This window comes from Perna viridis, chromosome 9 (assembly GCF_037379345.1).
Source record: "Perna viridis isolate PV_CMFRI_1.1 ecotype Kerala chromosome 9, ASM3737934v1, whole genome shotgun sequence".
Taxonomy (NCBI): Eukaryota; Metazoa; Mollusca; class Bivalvia; order Mytilida; family Mytilidae; genus Perna; species Perna viridis.
In genome coordinates this window covers 31,992,619-32,013,279 of record NC_142453.1, presented here as the reverse complement: position 1 = coordinate 32,013,279, position 20,661 = coordinate 31,992,619, and the positions used below count along the sequence as shown (strand labels likewise).

The window sequence follows — 20,661 nt, the reverse complement described above, 5'->3', positions numbered from 1 at the left end:
TCCTGTCTATCTTACAATTCGTTATCCTTATGCCTGTAAAACTTATCAATTAAGACATGGAAAGAGAGGATACCAGCCGAATTTAACTATCATGCAACATTTACTCTTATCAGTATTAACGATTTATGTTGCAGTCTTTCTAAATACCACACTGAATGTGATTCATGCATGTCAAAAACCCATCGAATTCAGTTTTATTTCTTGTTCAAAAACAGTTACTGATCACATAAACAGTCTTAGTTTTCCATTAGGTTGTTGCGCTTTTGAGATAAAAAAAATATATATAGATTGTACATGAAATTTGCACTTTGCAAGAGTTATCGTTCTTCATTTTGTCTGATTTGGTTAATTTTAGTGGGAGATGAATGTTTGATTTTCTAAAAAGTGCAGATCAGAATGCGGAAAAGATTGTTGTTATGTGAAAGTATAGCATATGTAGACTAAAAATCATCGTTTGTTTGCTGGGTTTTTCTTCACCATGGATCACTTTGCCATTAGCATGTGTCTAACTTTTATGTGGACTGGTAAATATGAAAAGTAGTCCGAGGTGAATTATTTCCGCCTTGTAGGTTATTTTCGTTCTGCATAACACAAATAATTTTCATTTCGTTTCGTTTCATTTCTTCCGTTCTATAGTTTACATGTACCCACATCCTGCACGTTTGCATCACGTGTCGATTTGTTTTGGTTCAACTACTGACTGTTTAGTGAGGGATAGTGTGCTGTATAGTAATTGCGATTTTCTCTGTTCTCTATGATAAAGTCCGAAACTTTTTTTCGTAGTTACATAACACATGTTGATGTTGTCCTAGTTTTTGAACATACGGCAATGAATCAAATGAAAAATCAAAGTTCAGTCTGACACAAGATAGAATGGCATCGAAAAATTTGGAAATATGGCCGGAGAAATTAGACGGAGCAGCGTATGGTTTCACAGTCGTTTTTACATCAAGCATTTTCTTTTTCATTTTGGGTAAATTTGCCCAAATATTGACGCCTTTTAGTGCTTCGCATGCTCCATGGAGATGGAAAAATATTTCAGTTTCATTCATACATGCCATCATCGTTGGTATTTGGGCTTGCTTAAGGTAATTTTTACGTTCATTATATAAATTACCCCCTTTCTTTTATGTACCACACAGTCATAGGTCCCTTCACGGCTTCAGAATATTTATTATACCCCGGTATGTAGTTTTACCTGCATTAGTCAATCTATCAATCCATAACACATTTCTTTCCAGAACATGTTTTTCACCTTCTATTGGCAGGAATCCATTAATATATTTGATACATGTATATTGCATTTGCATGCTGCACAATAACTTGTACTACCTCTCCCCTAGTCAGGTTATTATCCCTCATCTGCATGTACTTCCAATTCCTGTTTACTGATAGAATTTTTAAAGAGGTGCATAATGGGAATTTCTGTAACAGATTTCTCAGCTTCTAATGGAGTGAATGCTTTGATTTTCTGAACATGTTTATTGCTTTTGCATGATGACCTGTCCTGTGTCTCCCCTTTTCAGGTTCCTCGCTTATTTTTGTCCTATTTACTGATAGACTTAGTAATTTTTAAGAAGGTGCATAATGGAAATTTCCACACGAGATTTCTTTGCTTCTAATGTGGTGAATGGTTAAATTATTTAGTGTATTGCTTTTGAATGATGACTACCATGTGTACAGTGTGTCTCCTTTTCAGGTTCGTCACTTACATTTGTATCTACATGTACATTTACTGTCTGTTTACCAATCCAAAAGTATTTTTTAGGAGGTCACTGGTGCATAATAAAAATTTCTGGAAATGATTTCTCAGGTTCAATTATAGGGAATGTTTAGATACAATGTACTGTATTGAAATCTTGCTCTGTAGGAGACCAGGGTTATTGTTTACCTCTGTCCATCATTTCATTAATCTGTCATTTTGGAATCCTTTTTTTTTCATAACAAATATCTCAGTTTCTGTAAATCACAGGTTATTCATATTAATTTATACCTAGCTTCATATGGAGAATGCATTTTGGGAAAATATATAATGTTCTGCATCCCTCATTACACAAAATTCATGTGTAGCTAATTGTTTTGACCAGCTATAGTTATAAAACAACTGCATGTACCTTTAATTTTTGGAAGCTAGTAGGTTTTAACCAATAAATTAAAGGAAATCATGACAAAATGTGTCATTTAATCAAGTTTGTCACACAAAAATAACTCCCTTTTGTCATGCAACAGCCTACTATGGAGAACACATGTTACAGTTGACTGCATGGATAGATATTTCTATTAAAAAATCATCGTAATACAAACTGCTATTGCGTAAACATTTTGATTAAGTGTTCTATATACATGTACATGTATATGTAATTTATCCCGCAATGAGGTTATTTGTTATACAAATAAATGTATACGGTTATTTTTTTGCTGTATCCATACATTAGCAGGTTATCGACTTTATTATGTACATTGTATAATATATGTTTGTGGACATTGAGTAATTTGCTACAGGATGGCTTTTCTGTAATTGTTGAGCTTGACAAATTTTGATGATTTTTTATAGAAAAGCTATGCATTGTATGTACAATGTACATGTAGATGAGCATGAAAGAAGAAAAGTATTGTTGGATGCCAACAAAATGGAATACAATGTGCATGTAATATAACTTATAGAATTATTTAGCACACCTCCTACACCTCCCTATGGTTTTTCATGAATTATGATAGGAGCATTAGGCATTATACATGTACATGTACAATTGTACAAAATGTACATGTAAATCTGCAATAAGGACGGTCACTTCAAGAGACAATTCTCAAACTGATGATTAAAGATGATTTTTAGTGTACACCAAGCAGGAGTAGTCTTATTGTGATATGCATGCACATGTAGCTTACAATATTTCTAGTTCATCATCAGAAGAAAATTACATGTACTTTGTCTAAAGTTACATTTTCTTTCTATTACCCAGAAATATAGAAATTGTGAATTATAATGTACAATAGTATACAAATGTTTGTCTGTTGTTAAATATTCTGAGGAGTCGATTGACAGTATGAAGCTTTCAAAGCATTATTTTTTTTGACAGTTTTTATGAAACGCCAAGGATGGCAGAAGATCTCATCAAAACATACAGTACATCAGCACATACTTTAGTCAGTGTATCTATAGGTAAGTCTCCAGTCAGTGTATCTATAGGTAAGTCTCCAGTCAGTGTATCTATAGGTAAGTCTCCAGTCAGTGTATCTGTAGGTAAGTCTCCAGTCAGTGTCTATAGGTAAATCTCCAGTCAGTGTATCTATAGGTAAATCCCCAGTCAGTGTATCAATAGGTAAGTCTCCACAAATATGCAAGTTGTAACAAAAACATTTTGCAACCTGTTAACCAGTGATCTTCTTAAAATTTGAAATACATGTAGCACAGATTTCTTAAACAAAGCTACATGTACATGTATAGTTTTCTAAGTCTTTACTACAAATTATACATTTCTTGTGCATTAGAATCAAAAGACATCACAACATAGAACAGCACTGGGAAAATAAATAACTAGCAAAACCAGCGAGCAGGTACATGTACATGTAGCACAAACACTATTTTGACTTTCAACTTTTTTTTATAGAAATCAATACAATCCATCATTACTTTGCTTGAGTGAGTAAACCATTTACATAATAAAGACATTGATCTTTAAGTTTTGCTATTTGAACCTTTTTCTAGAATGCTGATTGAGCTACTAGATTTTTTTCTTTCATACTTTTTCTCTTCATGGCCAATTTATGTTTGTAATTGAAAAAACTTTTTGGACAGAATACTAATGTGTAAATTATGTATATAATTATTGTATATATAATATTATTTTGTAGGTTATTTTGTATATGATATGTATGATATGATGATATACCAGAGAAATAGACATTCCTTTGAGTTAATGGCACATCATATTGTGGTAAGTTTTGTTCCTAAAAAATGTTAGGTGTGAGCTTTTTGGGGCATTATGGATCACATACAGTCTGGACATCAGAAATCTGTCTAAATCTGTTGTTTCCCTGATTTTGGTTGGCATATAAACTGTTATTATTCTGTAACAATAAGGCCAAGAAAAAATATGTCTGTATAAGGTTGCTTTATCTATCTTATTTTTCTGCCTACCCTAGCACATATAATTGTTTTTTTTTATATGAAATGCCATTAATCTATCATTTTTTAGTTGAGCACTAATAAAGTAAAAAGTTCCATCTATAAGTGCCTCCATGTACAAGATTTTTTTTTAATAAAATAATAGTATCTACCTACCTACCCTATTTTCATCCAATGTAACCTTAAACAGACCTATTTATTTCTTGGCCTAAGGTAATGCCATTATTATAACTGGAAAAGTTTGTATACCATGATGTGAGCTTTCTTGACTTGGAAAGTCTTAAGAAAATTTGTTCAACTTGCACAAATTTGAAGCTTTTATATTGTATTTTTTTTCTCTATGATCTTCCAGAATATGCTTAATTTCCACCTTTTGTGTCTTGAATGTCTTTTCTAGATTACTAATATTTGTTACTTCAAATGGCATTTACCATGTATCAAGATGTTGACATTGTCAGTTTATCTGATTTTTTCATTTGCCATTTGGGGAAAAGAAATATATCAGTTTTTTCAGTATGCAATTTATGTTAAATAGCTTTTACTGCATGTAAGAACAAGTAACTAGTTAGTACATGTATTTTCATTTTATGACAACCTACATGCAGTAAATGAACACAGTTTTAGCTGAGTAATGAAAATTAATTTAGTATACTGTACATAATAAGCCAATATTCTTAACAATGTTATTACACCTGTTTGGTGGACATTTTAATATCGTCCTGGATCATACATGTGTTAAGAACACATGTATGAGTTATACAATTATTTCTACTTGTTATCAACTATATTTTACCAGGATATTAATATACAGTACTATGTATGTCTGATTAAGCCAAAACAAATTTATTTTGTTAACCAGGATATTAATATACAGTGTTATATATCTCTGATTAGGCGAAAATAAAGTCATTTTGTGTTCCCAGGATATTAATATACAGTGTTATATATCTCTGATTAGGCGAAAATAAAGACATTTTGTATTCCCAGGATATTAAGTAGCAGTCTGCCTAAGAATCATGCAATTTTCACTGAAAGTGATTTATTGATGTCAGATATTTTTATCCAAATTGACTTTAAATCAGTTGGATATATAAGAAAAACAATGAATAAAATGAATAAATGAAAAATGTTTTCACCATTACCATAGCAACAACCTCTCCTTAGCAACCACTAATTTAGGGCCTAATAATCACAAAAACATCACAATTTGAATGTATTTTTTAATATCTAATGGTGGAAATTTACCAAACTAAATAATTATATTAATTAAGTGTGTCTTATGGAAAACAATTTACAATAAAGTACAAAGCAATCTGATTGGTTAAGATCTGGTTAACATAGCGACCAAAATTCTTAATTTTTGACAATTTGAAATATATGAAAATAGGCTATCTTCAGACCCTTTTTGCTAACAAGAGCAAGAAGATATTAGTTAAATGTGTGCATGGATGTGTAGTAGATGCTCTCCACTGAAACATATCAAAAATAAAAATATGTAGCATATCTTTGTTTTCTGCTCATTTGGACCTTAAATCACCCCCATAAAGACTTTTCTTCCTCTTAACACTTTTCATACAAACTTTGTCCAGATCGTAACTTTTTTGTCTTTTGACCTAGACTTCTAATATTTGGTATGTTGGTATATCCTCTTGGGGCGGAGTGTCGCATAACAGAGTGGGTGACCTTTGACCTTGACCTTTAAACCCAAGGTCAAATAACATACAACTTTTGGCAAAATACGATACACAATTTTGTCTGTGCCATTATTTTGGTCTTTGTACTTAGATATCTGACCTGTTTGACATTTAAGTAAATCACATCAAGTTAGACTGAAATGTTCTAGATTGGATGACTTTTGACCTTAGCCTTTGACTCCAAGTGCAAATGACATACAAAATTTTTCCGGGCCATAATTTTCTTTTGTCTTTTTACTTAGACATCTGATATTTGGTATTGGGTTACGTTTTCTCAAGGCGAGGCGCATCATACTAGATTGGTTGACATTTGAACTTGACCTTTGACCTCATGGTCAAATAACACATCAAGTTTTGACTTGATGAGTGTTAATAAAGACAGATGTCATATGACTGATACTAAATGGTTTTTTTAATTTCTGTATTTTGAGAGAATTCAATCGGACCCAAGAATAATATTTCTTGTTTTTGTTGATCAACTCTTGACAATATATCCCATTTCCATTTTTTAACTCCTGTTTTACTGAAATGCACATCTTCTTATCAAAATGTCCCAGGATTACATTCTTTTGATTTCTGCTAGAATCTTGGTTTCCATGATTACTCTTGTAAACATGAACATATATAGGTTCTTGTTTACAGAATATTTCAAAATGTTTTATAATTTTGTTGTTTAAACATAATGTCACAATACTGTGACTTACTCAACATGGAATTTTGTGCCAGAAATTTAGATAAGAACAACTGGAAAATCAACATTTATCATATATTATAGAAACATTATAAATGGATAACTAGAGGCTTAAAAGAGCCTGAATCGTTCACTTGGTTTACCGTTTGCTTATCAGAAAAAAATGGCAATGAGACAGGCTAAGTTAAAATTAACTGAATAGTCAAATGCAGGAAATGCTTTTAATAGCATTTTATGACCTGAACCAGAATTTTGCTGAAGGCAACAGTTTTTTAATTATTTTTAAAAAACTCTTCTGACCCCTATGTTTCATTTTTAGTATAGGCAGCCATGTACATTTTTAATGGATTAAAAAACATAAGTCATTTCGAGCACAATACACTAAAGAATTAATATGCTTTATTTCCATTAACTGATCTTAAATGCTTTTAGAGAAGATTTTCAAAATTGAAGAATTGTTTCAGGAGCCATAACTCCTACATTAGTAGACAAATCGTTTCAATAATGTCGGTATTGGTCAATGATGATTGGGGGTTTTTATGGTCTTGACTATCCTTACAGATCTCGCATGACCGCCCCTTACGGGGATTCTGTTAGTAAATGTCTGTTAGTAGTTGGAGGTAGCGGAGCCCAGCCTTCGGGATACCCGACTGAAGAACTCAGTCAGAGTATGTCCTACTAGCGGCTGGGCTGTTCTGTTGACGCTCTGGCCTACTACCAGACCCCACGTGGGTCTGAGAGCGTTTCCCCAATCTAACTGTTTGGGAGTACGTCAACATGAATAGTGAAATATTGGTCAATCTTATAATGCTGAACTATATAGCCCTCCAAAAAAGGGCAACAACCTTTGAGCTGTTTGCAAAAAACTGCCTTCTGACCCCTATGTTCTATTTTTAGTAACAGGGCTTATGTTTTGGTCATGGACCAACAATCCCAACATTTATTTTGTGTGGAATACCATACAGAACAATTGTTTTTGAGGAGAATATTTTCAAAGTTGTACATACGAGGAATGCAAAAAAAAACTTTCATAGGGGTCATAACTCCTACATCAGTTGTAAATATCGCTTGCAGAATTTCGGCATAGGTTTTCTCTTAATCCTGGACAATATTATCCCCTGCCAGAATTTCGCTAAAGGCAACAGTTTTTTTTAGTTATTTTTAAAAAACACCTTTAGACACCTATGTTCTTTTTCTAGTAACGGCGGCTATGTTTCTTTTTTCACGGATCATAAATCCCAACAGTCAATTTTTGCACAATTATCTAGCGGAGGAGAATTTCGAAAAATTGGCGATGACAAGGGACGCCAAGTGAAGGCATAAGCTTACTTGGCTTTTGGCAAGGAAGCTAAAAATAACAAATGTTTGTTTACTGTTGTCCTTGCCTTGGTGTGATATACTTAAATGCCAAAGATCAGATATCTAAGTAAAAAGACCAAAAAATAATAGTACAGACAAAATTATGTATCGTATTTTGCCAAAATTTGTATGTTATTTGACCTTGAGGTTAAAGGTCAAGGTCAAAAGTCTCCCACTCTGGTATGCGACAATCTACCTTGAGAGGATATACCAACATACCAAATATTAGAAGTCTAGGTCAAAAGACAAAAAAGTAATGGTCTGGACAAAGTTTGTATGAAAAACCATTAAGAAGAAGAAAAGGCCTTACAGGGGGTGATTTTGGGTCCAGATGAGCAAAAAACGAAGATAAGCTACATATTTTTATTTTTGATATGTTTCAGTGGAGAGCACCTACTACACATCCATGCATACATTTAATTAATATCTTGTCAAAAATTAAGAATTTTGGTTGCTATGGTAACCAGATCTAAACAAATCAGATTGCTTTGTACTTTATTGTAAATTGTTTCTCCTAAGACATACTTCATTAATATAATTATGTAGTTTGACAAATTTCCACCATTAAATATAAAATGATACATTCAAATTGTGATGTTTTTGTGTTTTTAGGCCCAAAATTGGGGGTTGCTAAGGAATGGTCATTGCTATGGTTATGGTGAAAACATTTTTCATTTTTTTTATATTGATTCTGGTTTTTCCATTAAATCCTACATATTGCAACTCAATTTGGTTCAAATGTCTGACATCGATAAATCATCCACTGCATGATTCTTAGGTGAACTGCTACTTAATATACAGTGTTATATATCTCTGATAGGTGAAAATAAATTTATTTTGTTTTCTTTTCACATGGCTTTATAAAAAAACAGAGTATGTATAAAATGTGATTTAATGTTAAATCACTTATTTTGAGATAAGATGGCATAAGCTGTACAGGTCTATCTAAGAATCATACAAAAGGTGATAAGATTAAATTTTCCAGCTTAATAAATGTAACCAGAATGTCCTGGTAAGTGATTTGAAGAACAATGCAATGTTCAAAAAATCTTTTATGTTGTTTTGTTTTTCGTTTTTGTTTGTTTTTTTATTTTGTGTGTTTCTCCCATCATAAAACTAAAGTGTCAGTTTAAAATTGAAATAGTCCTTTCTCATATTTATGGAATGCAAGTCATTTCAGTAAGTTTTTCTAAGGGACATAACTCACCAATACAGGAAAACTTGGTTGGGGATCTCATTTGAGAAGGGAAGAACAGTTAACATTTTTCTTTGAAACAAACTATTTTCACATCAGTAAGTAACAAAATGGTTTGAAATAAGTAATTTAATGGTACATGTATCTAAGTACTTACCGCAGCTCCAATAAATCAAATAATTGAATTTGAAGTCTACTGCTGTCCATTGCTTTAATCGAACAGTAAACCAGTCTGTCGGATTGGAGAGTTACTTCCTTTTGCTTAAAATTTAAATAAAGTCAAAGTTTTGAATATTAAAATAGACTTGTTTGTCAAATTATATTATTACGTTCTGAAGTTAAAACAAATCTGTTGTAGAAATTTGAATTTCATGGTTTATGACAAAAAGTAATGTAAAATTTTTGAGCAGTTGAAGTAGAAACAAACATATTATTTTGTTTGGCCTTACATGAACAGTGGATGGTAAGTGGTCTGGCACATTAATAGGAGATCATATACCTGGATATGGAACTAACATTGTATTTTGTTTGGCCTAACTTGAACAAGAGATGATAGAGTGGTCTCACATGTCCTTTTTATCATATGCTATGGCAGTGACTATTGATTTTCTGGTGTATTCATTAGTGCTGTATCATCTGTCAAGAGATCATTAATTTCATTTTTTTACATTGGTAATTGGGATAAAGACCATGTTCTGTAAATAATTACTTTTTACAGTGATGAGAGAATAATTGTCTACATAAATGTTCCATATACAGCTTAATACATGTTATGTGAAATAACTAAAAGAAAATATGGTTGTTCCTTATATAAAGATATGGTCACTTTTGCATCATGATATGAGTATGCACATTATGTCATAATACAGATGTTCATTTTTGGTATGAGTAAAAGAGGGATTTTTTTTTGTCTAGTGTGAGTGTAGAATTCTAAAATAATCAAAATAAAACACTGTTTGGTACATTCATATTGCTTCAATGGATGGAGACATAGAAAACAACTTAAGTTAAAATTCTACCAGAAGATTATCAGGTCTAGATGGTCAAACAGACAGATTCACAATTTAAATTCTTTGTATGTTGTCAAAAAACAAACATGTAAAGTAAGGAAACAGTGCTGATAAGCTTGTAATTTATTTATAAGTGTTCCATATTTTGGGCATACAGTGTTTAGTGTGTCCTTTGATCCCTTTAACACTTACTTGACTTTTGCTTTGGCAATTACATGTACATGCAATAATATATTGTTAGGTTAGCTTGTTAAATCTCCTTTTAATTTAAATTTTTCCTTTCATATGATCTGGATAAAATGACTTCCATTGACCTGATTAACTGATCAGCTTTATTTCATGATTTTCATTATGAAGTATTTTTTTTTACAGTTTCTGTTTTGTGAGAAGAGCAAATTGATGAAAATTCTTAACATTAAACTTATGTTTTTGAAACTAATTAATACTTAACTTAAACTAATCAAATTTAACCTATATTTTCCAAATGTTCGATTCAAGTGAAGCATAAAGTTTTTATTTGTTTGTTTGTTTTTCTTTAGGGATAGCTAATTTGTTGTGTAAAGCAACGAAATCATCAGTGTCATCAGATCTTTGACCCTGGTCAGATATTGTTGATAGGAAATTAGGCCACACTTAGTTTAGTATATTAAAGTTAGATTTGTAGTTTACAGTCTTTGCCATATAAATGTTGGTCCAAGTATCTGATAATAAGCCTAGGTTCAAAGTTTGAAATGAATTTATACAGTAATAATTAGCATGTTAGCCATATTCTGCAAGCCCACCAGCATTTCTACCAGCCATGGCTATCAGGCTAGTGGTCAATTTTGGCATCTTAGTTTATAAATTAAATCTAAAGTTTGAACTGATGAAAGAGCAATCATAGGAACCAAGTTTTGAGTGGTAATCAAAGGAAGATACATTTCATATTCTAAGGATTATGACAGAGAAAATACACACACACAACAAAGAACAATTCAGACCATTTTCCTCCCAACATCACTATTGATAGGTAAACTGACTTGCTCCCTTATATATTTGGGGACCAATCTTTTTACTGGTTAAGATAAATATCAAAGTCAGGCCTAAAATATGTCAATCATTAGATTTGGTTAGTTTAAATCTCCTGTTGTAATGTATGTCTAAAGTCTTACTATAAATATTTTCACATGTACTAATATAAATAATGTTTAGCTTGTTTTATTTGAAAATAAATTGGTCAACTTTTTAAATTTGTTAGCCTGCATGTTGTAGTAAGCAATTTTTAAAGTTTTATAACCCTTATCTGTGGCATGCTTGTCGATGTATTTGCTTATGATAAAAATACTTCTGAAGTTACTTGCCTTCAACTTTATTAACCTATTAGATTTGATATGGTATAGTGCATCATTGTACCAAGCCAATAATGATCTGGTTTACACTGTACATGTACATGTCTTCCTCTCTATCTGTCTGCACTTACTTGTTAATGCAACTGTAAGAGGAGATTTTAATTGTACTCCTTTGCCTATTCAAATGTCGATTAAAAACTGGTAAAAAACAGTAAAATGGTTGACCTTTATCATAATGGGCCGTAGGACTGCAAGTATAACAATTTGTCTTATTGATAAGTTTGGCAACTGGTTTACTGTAATGATACTATCTAGATTATACCTGATATTTTTAGAATATGGATTTTCCTTATTTTTCTCAAAAATAACCTTGAATGAACATACTGTAAATCTTATTATGAAATGCATGTCATGAACCTGATTTCAAGAGAATTTAGCCTTAATGAATGTAATTTTTACAACACATTATATAGATTCTGTAGGGAATTTTCACCATATGTCAGAAAGAAAATTGGGAGTCAAAAAGCCTTTTTTCTTGCAACTTTAAAAAAAATACTCATGAATTTAATGTTAAATTTTCTCATAAAATCCATGTTAAGTGAATTTCATGTGAAAATCACATTAATTTCATGTGAAGTTCACATGAATATTACATGAAGCCTGATTCACATCCATTTCTAATGAAAAGTATTTTGCTTGTGTATACAGCTGTCTGATATAGTTCAGCCCTGTTACACTGTGTGAGCCATTAGTATAATAATGACCAATAAATTTGAATTATTATTTTAGCAGCCTCAACTTTCTGAATATTTTTTCAAATTTTTTACATGTAATTATACTGCTTTTTTGTCTTTTTCAGATATTTTTTTGTTTTAGTATTGCCATAGTAACAAAGTTGTACATTGGTTATGCGGTGGTAGCTTTAGTTGTAGAGATCAACAGCATATTCCTACATCTGAGACAGTTATTACTTATTTGCAAAGTTTCAAAGAATTATAGCATCTATAGATTTAACAGCCTTATTAACTTAGGTAAGTATTGACTTTAGAGGACATAGACTTCTCTTCATTTAAATGCAATGTTTTTTGATAAGCTGAATCTTACCATATATTTAGATTTTTGACCAAAATTTTAAACTTTCAAGATATATGACCACATTCATTCTGTGTCAATTACCTACCTTTTGGCAAATTTTTATTCACAATCCCAATGCAGAGATATATCAATTGCTTGAATGCAGTGTCCAGACTTGTTCCACCTTTTGACCATTGCAGTTATATCAAGCAGTACCATGTGGAGCACTTTATTTAATAATGTGTTATATTGTTTGCGTAATTCGTCTACATGCTATCATTTATTTCATTCATTCATGTCAATTTTATGAAAATAATCAAGGACTACAATACAATAAAATGAAATTAAGAATAGTGTTTAAGTAATAGTCTCAGTAATTATCATATGAATCCTGTAATATGTGATACACCCGCAAAAAAAACTACACATTTTTTACTTTTGTTTGTGAGTTGCTATATAGGTCTATATGATGTAATGTACAATTAGTCATTCCAATCTGTCGGCACTTATGAGATAATTCACATTTAAAATCCAACAGTTTCTATTGTATTTTAGTGTCATTTACAGAGTTATCTCCATTGATTCTGAATTCTACAGTACATTCTATGTAATTCATATATCTTATGAACAAGGGTTTTTATGAAAAGCCACATGGGTCTGTCTGTTTACTGAAGCATTTTAAACAAAATATCTAAAGTAAAAATATGTAGGTTTTCCAACCATGAATCACATTTAGTATAATTTGTATATGGTGTGCTACTTAAAGCTTTTTATTTAAAAAAAATGCAATAGTACATGCGTACATGCATGTATTCACCTTTAATAATTATAATTCCTGGGAATTCTTGGTTAAGGGAATGTTTTGAAACATCTATACTGCTCTTATAAATCCATGCACCTAACATTTTTTTTTTCAGGTACTTTTGTGGTATGCCGTATCTCCGTTATGGCATGGATGAGTCGCTGGCTACTCATCAACAAAGATTTTGTTCCATTGATATTTTATTCCATAGGCAGTGTTGGCCTGGCAGCCATGACAATTATGAATATAGTTCTATTCTACAGATTGTTGCAGAGTGATTTTATCAAGAAGAATGAATCCAAGAAAGACAACTGTGATTAGAATCCATTTTATTGTATTTTTGGGTAGCGTTAATGATATACATTGTATACCTCAGTTTTTCTCTCCATCATCAATTTTATTCTTTGAAGAGGGATGTATTGGGTAGAACATTTATAAGGTGTTTGTTCCATGTGTTATGATATGAACAGTGATTGGAAAAATCCATTAGTAATCAAATAATTGTCTGTATAGCCTAAAGGTGGATTTATAGTATATATCTGGCTAAAGGTTAGGGCATACACCTATAAGAAGGAAAGCCAATCACAAAAAAATCTGTACTTTAAAGTGTTTAGTTTGTCTTCAGGTTTTCTAATGTTAACAAACCTTAATTTCCTTAATGTTGAAACCAAGCAAACCTCAAGTTATGCCATTGCTAACTAAAATAATCAGATGAACCTAAAATCATGACCCAGGTTACCAAAAAATCAAACGAATCCAACAAAAATCTCAAGATTGACATATCAGTATGGCTTTTAGTGTTGACAGATTTAATCAACTTTTTGAAAACAATGGGAATTTTACTGTTAAATCTTCATTTGTTTATCTTTTTGTTCGTGCACAAATGTGTAGTTTATTAAGAAAAGAATATGTACTGCAGATATTGGTGGAAATAATTTTAATTGACAATGCACAAAACTTGTATTTATTTTTATATATCTAATAAAATGTGGTTAATATCATTAGTCAAACAATTTTCAGGATAATTTATAAACTGAAGAAAATTATTTTCTATCTTCAGAAAATAAAATTTCTGATGGAGATATTACATTTATATTGTGATTTAATATGATTTTGTTGTTATAAATACAAATGTACCAGTTAACTGAAATTGCCATTGTTGTTTTTTACAGATTTTTTTTTAAATTTTTATTGTGCTTGTACATGTATCATATGTTTACCTGTTTAATTTGCTAGTATAGTTTGTATAATGATTCTATTATATTTGTATGATATTCCTGGGTATATTACTATCTTTAAACTTTTTTCTTGTTTTCAATTTTACCAGGCTCAAGTTCTTCTCTTTATACTTGAATAGGTAAAAAATCTGTTTCTGACAACTTATATTTTTTATGTTGTCTGGTCATTCAAAAATGTACCTTTTCAGTCAGTAAAGTTTTAACATGTTCTTCTCTAATGAGGAATTAAAATGCCTACTTGTATGTATAAATTTCTCTCCAAAGTCAAGCCAACAAGTTTCATGTATAACTATTTATAGAATATTTGTTTAAGTTCTTTCATTTTTTTATATACAATGTTGTTTAACTCCAACTAGCATTGTTTTATAACAGAAGAACCAAAGTTAATTCATGCCTGAATCAAAATTCTCAGATAAATTTTTTTTAAAACTGAGGTTACTACAGGGACATTTTCATTATCTTTTTAGACAACATGAAATTTAAACCTTATCCTATCTTTTAGTCTCAATGTCTTATTAGTTATTTCTCCATCATATATACATCAATTTCAATTTTGGGAAAAAATTGCCAGATTAATTATTCAAAAAAAATCACAACAGTATAAATGTTTGTCGTTTATAAATTAAAAAAATGCTCTTTTTGCTTCTTTGTTTGGTTGAATAGCTTGGTTTTAATGTGATTCATCATTATTGATGTGTTTTGTGTTACATATTGTTACTTTGTGTTTTATCTGTGACATTGATTTACATTTTTATACCCTTGATTCCCTTGATTACTCTTGTAAGTTCCTTTGTTTTAACACTATTCACCTTTGTATGAATGAAATATACCAAGCTAGGCCGAGTGGTCTAGGGCGCTGGACTTTGTGCAGGCGGTGTTGCCATAGATGTCACAGCAGTACAAGTTCGAGTCCCGCGGAGGGAACGACCAAATATTTGCATCACGAATTTGACAGTTTAACATCGTTTTTTGAGACCTTTCTATACATTTATATATCTTCCCTGTATCAATTTGATCTGATGGAGCAGTGTAGCAAATATAGTCATCACATTCTGAGACGTTGTATATATATATATATATATATTTGTCAAATAAAGATTCAACACAACCAGAAGTTCCATATTTATAATTCACAAGTACTTTCACGTGTTCATAGAAGAAATTTTTTTATTTTTCCATTTTATAAAATGAAATCTCCGAGAGACACTTTAAGGGAGTTGAAAAAAGAAAGTTTATTGAAAAATTTAAACCTATCTTAAACGGATGTTAAATTCAATTTTTATTATATGTATTAGCTTACACTTTCGGTTTCGTTTTAACTCTATTTATAACGTTGAATCTATTTATAACGTTACTAAGTCGTTCTATATCTGTAACGTCACTGAAACGTTACTTAGATACTATTGTAGTTTTTCACGTGACGATCGTCTATGAAGACGTGAAAGTACTAGTGAATCATAAATATGGAACTTCTGGTTGTGTTGGATCTATATTTGACAAATATATGAACTGTATACAATATTTAATTTAAGACAGATATATATGTATATAAACAACTGGTATATTTCATTCGTATATATATATAGGACAATAGTAACATCAGTAAATATTATATACAATGGTATTACGTTTTTTTTATTTTCCAAAATATTATTTTTTCTCCATGATATTATAATACTATTTGATATTACACATCAAAATTTTTTTAAGTTAAATAATGTTGCCTTTAAGTTGTTAATGGTTATTTTATATACGGGTACTACCTATTCTTCATCTTCCTGTGCTAAGTATTTTTATTAAGCTGACCTAAAGAACTGTTCTGGGATTGTTAAAACGAGCCATTATATCTTGCCTTGATGGGTTTATATGGATTTTGTATTCTGTGAAAGTACTTTAATTCATGGATACCAATTTTCTTGCTTTGGGAGGAAACTCAAGTTCGTGGATTCTTGAATTAATGGATTTTTATGTTTTCAGTATTCACATCAACGGAAATGTCCTTTTCGTTATGAATGAAATTTCGTAGTTTGGCATACGCACAAAAACCACGAAATTGGTACCCGAAGAACAATAGTACTTTCACAGTAATACATTGATGCCTACTAGAGTTTCTCGTACTTCCACATGAACTTGTATCCTTGACAACCAATACCTTGCCTTATTCTTTTTTCTTAATTGTCTTTAAAACAAACTCAGGGCTTTTTGTTTTAGTTTTGTTAATATTTTTTGAATTTTGAATAATTGTACAAATAACAAACATGCTGTATATACAGTGACACTTTAACTCCTGGAATCAAAGTCTTTGTATGGTTAAGGCATTTGTTTTGTTTTGTTTACACAGTATGGAAATGAATTTAAAACATCTAAAGCAGTTTGGTTTACAAAGGTTTCCTTTTTGTTCAGGTTTCAGCTTCCACAGGTTTCCTTGGATACCATTATATTAAAGATATGTACCAGTACATTCTGATTAATAAGTTTTTGCATTGGAAACTGTATGTATGGCTATGATGCATTAGGAAAAGTTAAAACTTTAAAACTTTATGTTAATACCAAAACCAAAGCTTTGTTAGGCAGTCTATAAAACTACACTTTAATCATCATGTTCAAATACTGAAATGCCCCCCCCTTTTCATCACTACAAACGTATTTTGAGATATAAATTAGTATCACCCTGTTTGTCTGTCTTTCCACATTCTTGTTAATGCAACTAATTCCAGGTGGTCCAGGAGTTAATAGTAGTATTTTATATTCCTAGTTGTTTATGTGTATACAGTTTGTTAAAAGTAGTAAGAGACATAGCGTAGTATATTTATCAAGTTATGATGCTGTTTACCCATAATTGGGTATAATTTACAGATATTTACCGATGCATGTACCTCAGTGGATATAAAATCAAAATTATGTAACAAGGTGGATATTTTGATAATGTGTAAACTTTAAGATATGGTATGGTGCTTTGAACTCCTTTTTTTACCAATTATATATATTTGTATTCTTTTTATACAAACTTAGAGGCTATGATGAGCTTTATTTTGATATTATAAGCCCACTGATACTTAACCTACCTACTCCATTATGGATCATGCTTATTAAATCATTAACAATTAAGTTGTAATTACAAGTAAAAATAGTAGTTGGTGGCTGTTAACATTTTCTAAGAGGTTAATTTTAGTAATAGGTCACTTTTAAGTGCTGTAGAGGTTGTCTAATTGGTATCAGATTTTGCCTGAGTGATAGAGAATATATGCTTGATTTTAATATCTTTCATATAGACTAGTAACATTGCTAGTTTACAGTGTTTAATGTAGCATTTATATGGCTAATATACAAAGTTAGTTTTTCTTCTTATCAACATGATTGAAGACACTGTTATGCATTCATTTAAGTGGTTGTTGTTTTTTACAACCATCTTAAAACCCTAAAGAGTATATAATTTTTGTGATATACTAGTACAAACATCAGTAGGATTAATGTTTGCATAAACCCCTGCAATATGTAGGTGAAATTTCAATTTTTATGATGTCAAAATTAGGAATGATGATTAGGTAGGGTCAAGCATATATTGCTTTTCGGTACATATAAGTTCTAATTTTTTTAGCTCACAAATTCAAGGGTAGATAATTCTATTGTAACGATCAATGCTGATCTTTTTGATTGGGTAACACTTAATTTTCATTTACTGCTTGGATGGTGTTCCTCAAAACTCTTTTAAAAATGGCATCGATGTACTTTTATTGTATAATAATCTGTGTTTACTTTATATGTATAAATTGATGGTGACACATCGATAAACCATCTATCTTAATCCATCTGTTAAGGGCAGAAACCTCAGTTGTAGTGATCAATGATTGTCATTTATTGCACGGGTATTTTCAGATTTGATAACATTTAATACCAGTAGATTATTACAAATTAATGCAATGTTATAAGTTTCATAATTTTATTTGAAAATTGTAAAGTGAGTTATATTGTACTAGATTTGTAGCTTGAAATTTACAGATCAAAAGATTATGTGATTCACAGCTCGTCCACATTATCTAATTTAACTAAAAGGATTCTTATATCTGTGCATAGGTAATTTATTTTTTTCTTTTATATAAATATTATTGTTGGTATTCTGAAGATGATGTGGCATGAATATAATCAGTTACACCTGTAGCCAGTGTCATTAACAAACACAAATTACTTGGATATTAATCAAATTTGGTGTTAAATTTTGATAGTACTGGTCTCTGAACATAATAACTGGCATAATCATAACTTGAATTACAATTTCAATTGATTTGGGTTTTAATTTCAGTATGATTTTTGTGCCTAGTGTTTTGGAGAGTTTACAGGGAAAGTTTTATTCTTGTTCAGAAACATAACATTGTGGATGATTATTCTCTTGCCATGGAGTATGTTTGAAGATTAATATTAAAAACAGGATATTTAATTGATTCATGGTGCTTGTGTTAGAATTACTTATAATATGTATATTTCATTGTTGTGCTGAAGTTATTTGTCTCCAGTGTAATTTGTCTTAAAATTTTACTTACAACTGTTAGTTGAACAACAGCTATGAAAAGCACTGTGTATCAGTATGTCCATGTATAAAGTAGAATGTGCACTAAGGCTAATATATGCCCCTTAGATATTTAGAATGTTAGTACTGAAAAATATATCAACATTCTATTTAACATTTGGAATTCATAAAAAGTTAATGTTCTTACACTAAATGATTTGACATTTTTTTCTAAATTTCATCTGTTGTGTAGGGCTTGTCTGTTTATTTTTTTTTTCTGTTTTCTTATATTTTTTTGTAAATTTTCATTGCTTCAATTTTCTTTTGATATTTACTCATGGTTACTTTATATTTTCATACATATCCCCCTTCATGATGATTTCTCAAACTGCTGTTTTTTATTGTTACTGACGGTACTTTTTAAAGTACTTTAACCCAAACTCCATTGATCACTAAATTTTATGGGGCTAATTGTGAGACTTACTACACATTCTCCTTTGTATTGCAGTAATTGGGCAATGTATGACCTAAATCTGTCCAGTCCACAGTGCCTTGTTATGCCCATGATGTTGTTTTGCCAAAATGTTTTATTTTGTACCATGTGTTGCTCTTGTTAACTAAATGTAATGGTCCTTAATATACATGTCATGTATTTATATAGAATAAACATGTATTCTGATTTACTGTTTATTTAGGTGTGGTTTTAACAAGTTTCATTGTAAATATAAACCAATATATAAATGATTGATATGTATATAACACTGGAAACTGCATTACTTTTGGAAGTGTAATCAAGGTAACTAAGGTTATAGCGGTAATCAAAAAAATGTAATTCAGGGACAAAGACCAGATATGGAAAACCGACATACACAACAAAATACATAAAGTAACTAAAATCATACATACAAAGTAACAAAAGCAAATGAGTAACTCAGATTCCATTAAAAATTGGGAGCATGGACCAGGTGCATCGGTAGGGTAAGCGTCCTCTGCTTTTCTAGAAACACCCGCCGAGTTGCTCATAAAAAGTCAAGTCTGGGGTAGATGAAAGAGGAAAGGAAAACTATGACACATTGAACAAATCAGTTTTCATGGCACAGATGGATACTCCGTTACGATCCATGAGTTTATGATGTCGACCATAGAACTTTTGTAGTAATGAATTCAATCTTGTAGCAACATAACCCTGCACCAGAAGCCTATTTGTTAGAATTCTAGCGCGATACAAAAAGTCTGCGTAGTCTCGACAAGCTCTGGCATAAATGACACATTCGATAGTGGAGACTCAACTAACTCCCTATTGATACAAAAAAGCTATTATGTTAGGCAGTCTGTTAAATACATTGAAATAACCATGTTAATATACTAAAATAGAAGGTATTTTGAAGTTATCGATGAAAATATTCCAAGAATTATCGTTTTTTCGCCACTACATACCATAAACAAAGTTTGGTTGATATATTAGAATCACCTTGTCTTTTTATCTGCCCACATCTCTGTGCAACTAATTTCAAGTGAAATATGGGTTACTATAGTATCTTTTCTGTATTTCCATGTTTTTTGGGTTTTTTTTGTAATCAGATGGGCTAGTACTTAAGGCGGTAGACCTAGAGACCTTAACACAAAAGTTTCCAATG

At 30.9% G+C, this 20,661-nt stretch overlaps 1 protein-coding gene across 2 annotated transcripts; it reads left to right on the top strand.

Annotated features, from left to right (window-relative positions):
• The first annotated feature begins 752 nt into the window (after window positions 1-752).
• LOC148607840 (TLC domain-containing protein 2-like) lies at window positions 753-19,703 on the top strand. 2 transcript variants are annotated; one of them, XM_088545303.1, is made up of 6 exons: window positions 975-1,088; window positions 2,555-2,648; window positions 3,081-3,163; window positions 3,856-3,938; window positions 12,266-12,437; window positions 13,398-19,703. In XM_088545303.1, exons 2-6 carry the CDS (start codon window positions 2,590-2,592, stop codon window positions 13,601-13,603), a joined length of 603 nt encoding a protein of 200 aa, XP_088401429.1. In that variant the 5' UTR covers window positions 975-1,088; window positions 2,555-2,589; the 3' UTR covers window positions 13,604-19,703. The 2 variants fall into 2 exon arrangements, with proteins under 2 accessions (XP_088401428.1, XP_088401429.1); XM_088545302.1 differs by lacking the exon at window positions 2,555-2,648 and having other exon boundaries at window positions 753-1,088.
• Window positions 19,704-20,661: the final 958 nt, after the last annotated feature.

What these genes read in the sequence shown, in the direction of transcription:
- LOC148607840 (XM_088545302.1), top strand. Translation starts at nt 874, where the DNA reads ATGGCATCGAAAAATTTGGAAATATGGCCGGAGAAATTAGACGGAGCA. An exon ending in TTTAGTCAGTGTATCTATAG is followed by an intron (nt 3,164 to 3,855) that starts GTAAGTCTCCAG and finishes ATTATTTTGTAG; the next exon opens with GTTATTTTGTATATGATATG. An exon ending in TAACAGCCTTATTAACTTAG is followed by an intron (nt 12,438 to 13,397) that starts GTAAGTATTGAC and finishes TTTTTTTTTCAG; the next exon opens with GTACTTTTGTGGTATGCCGT.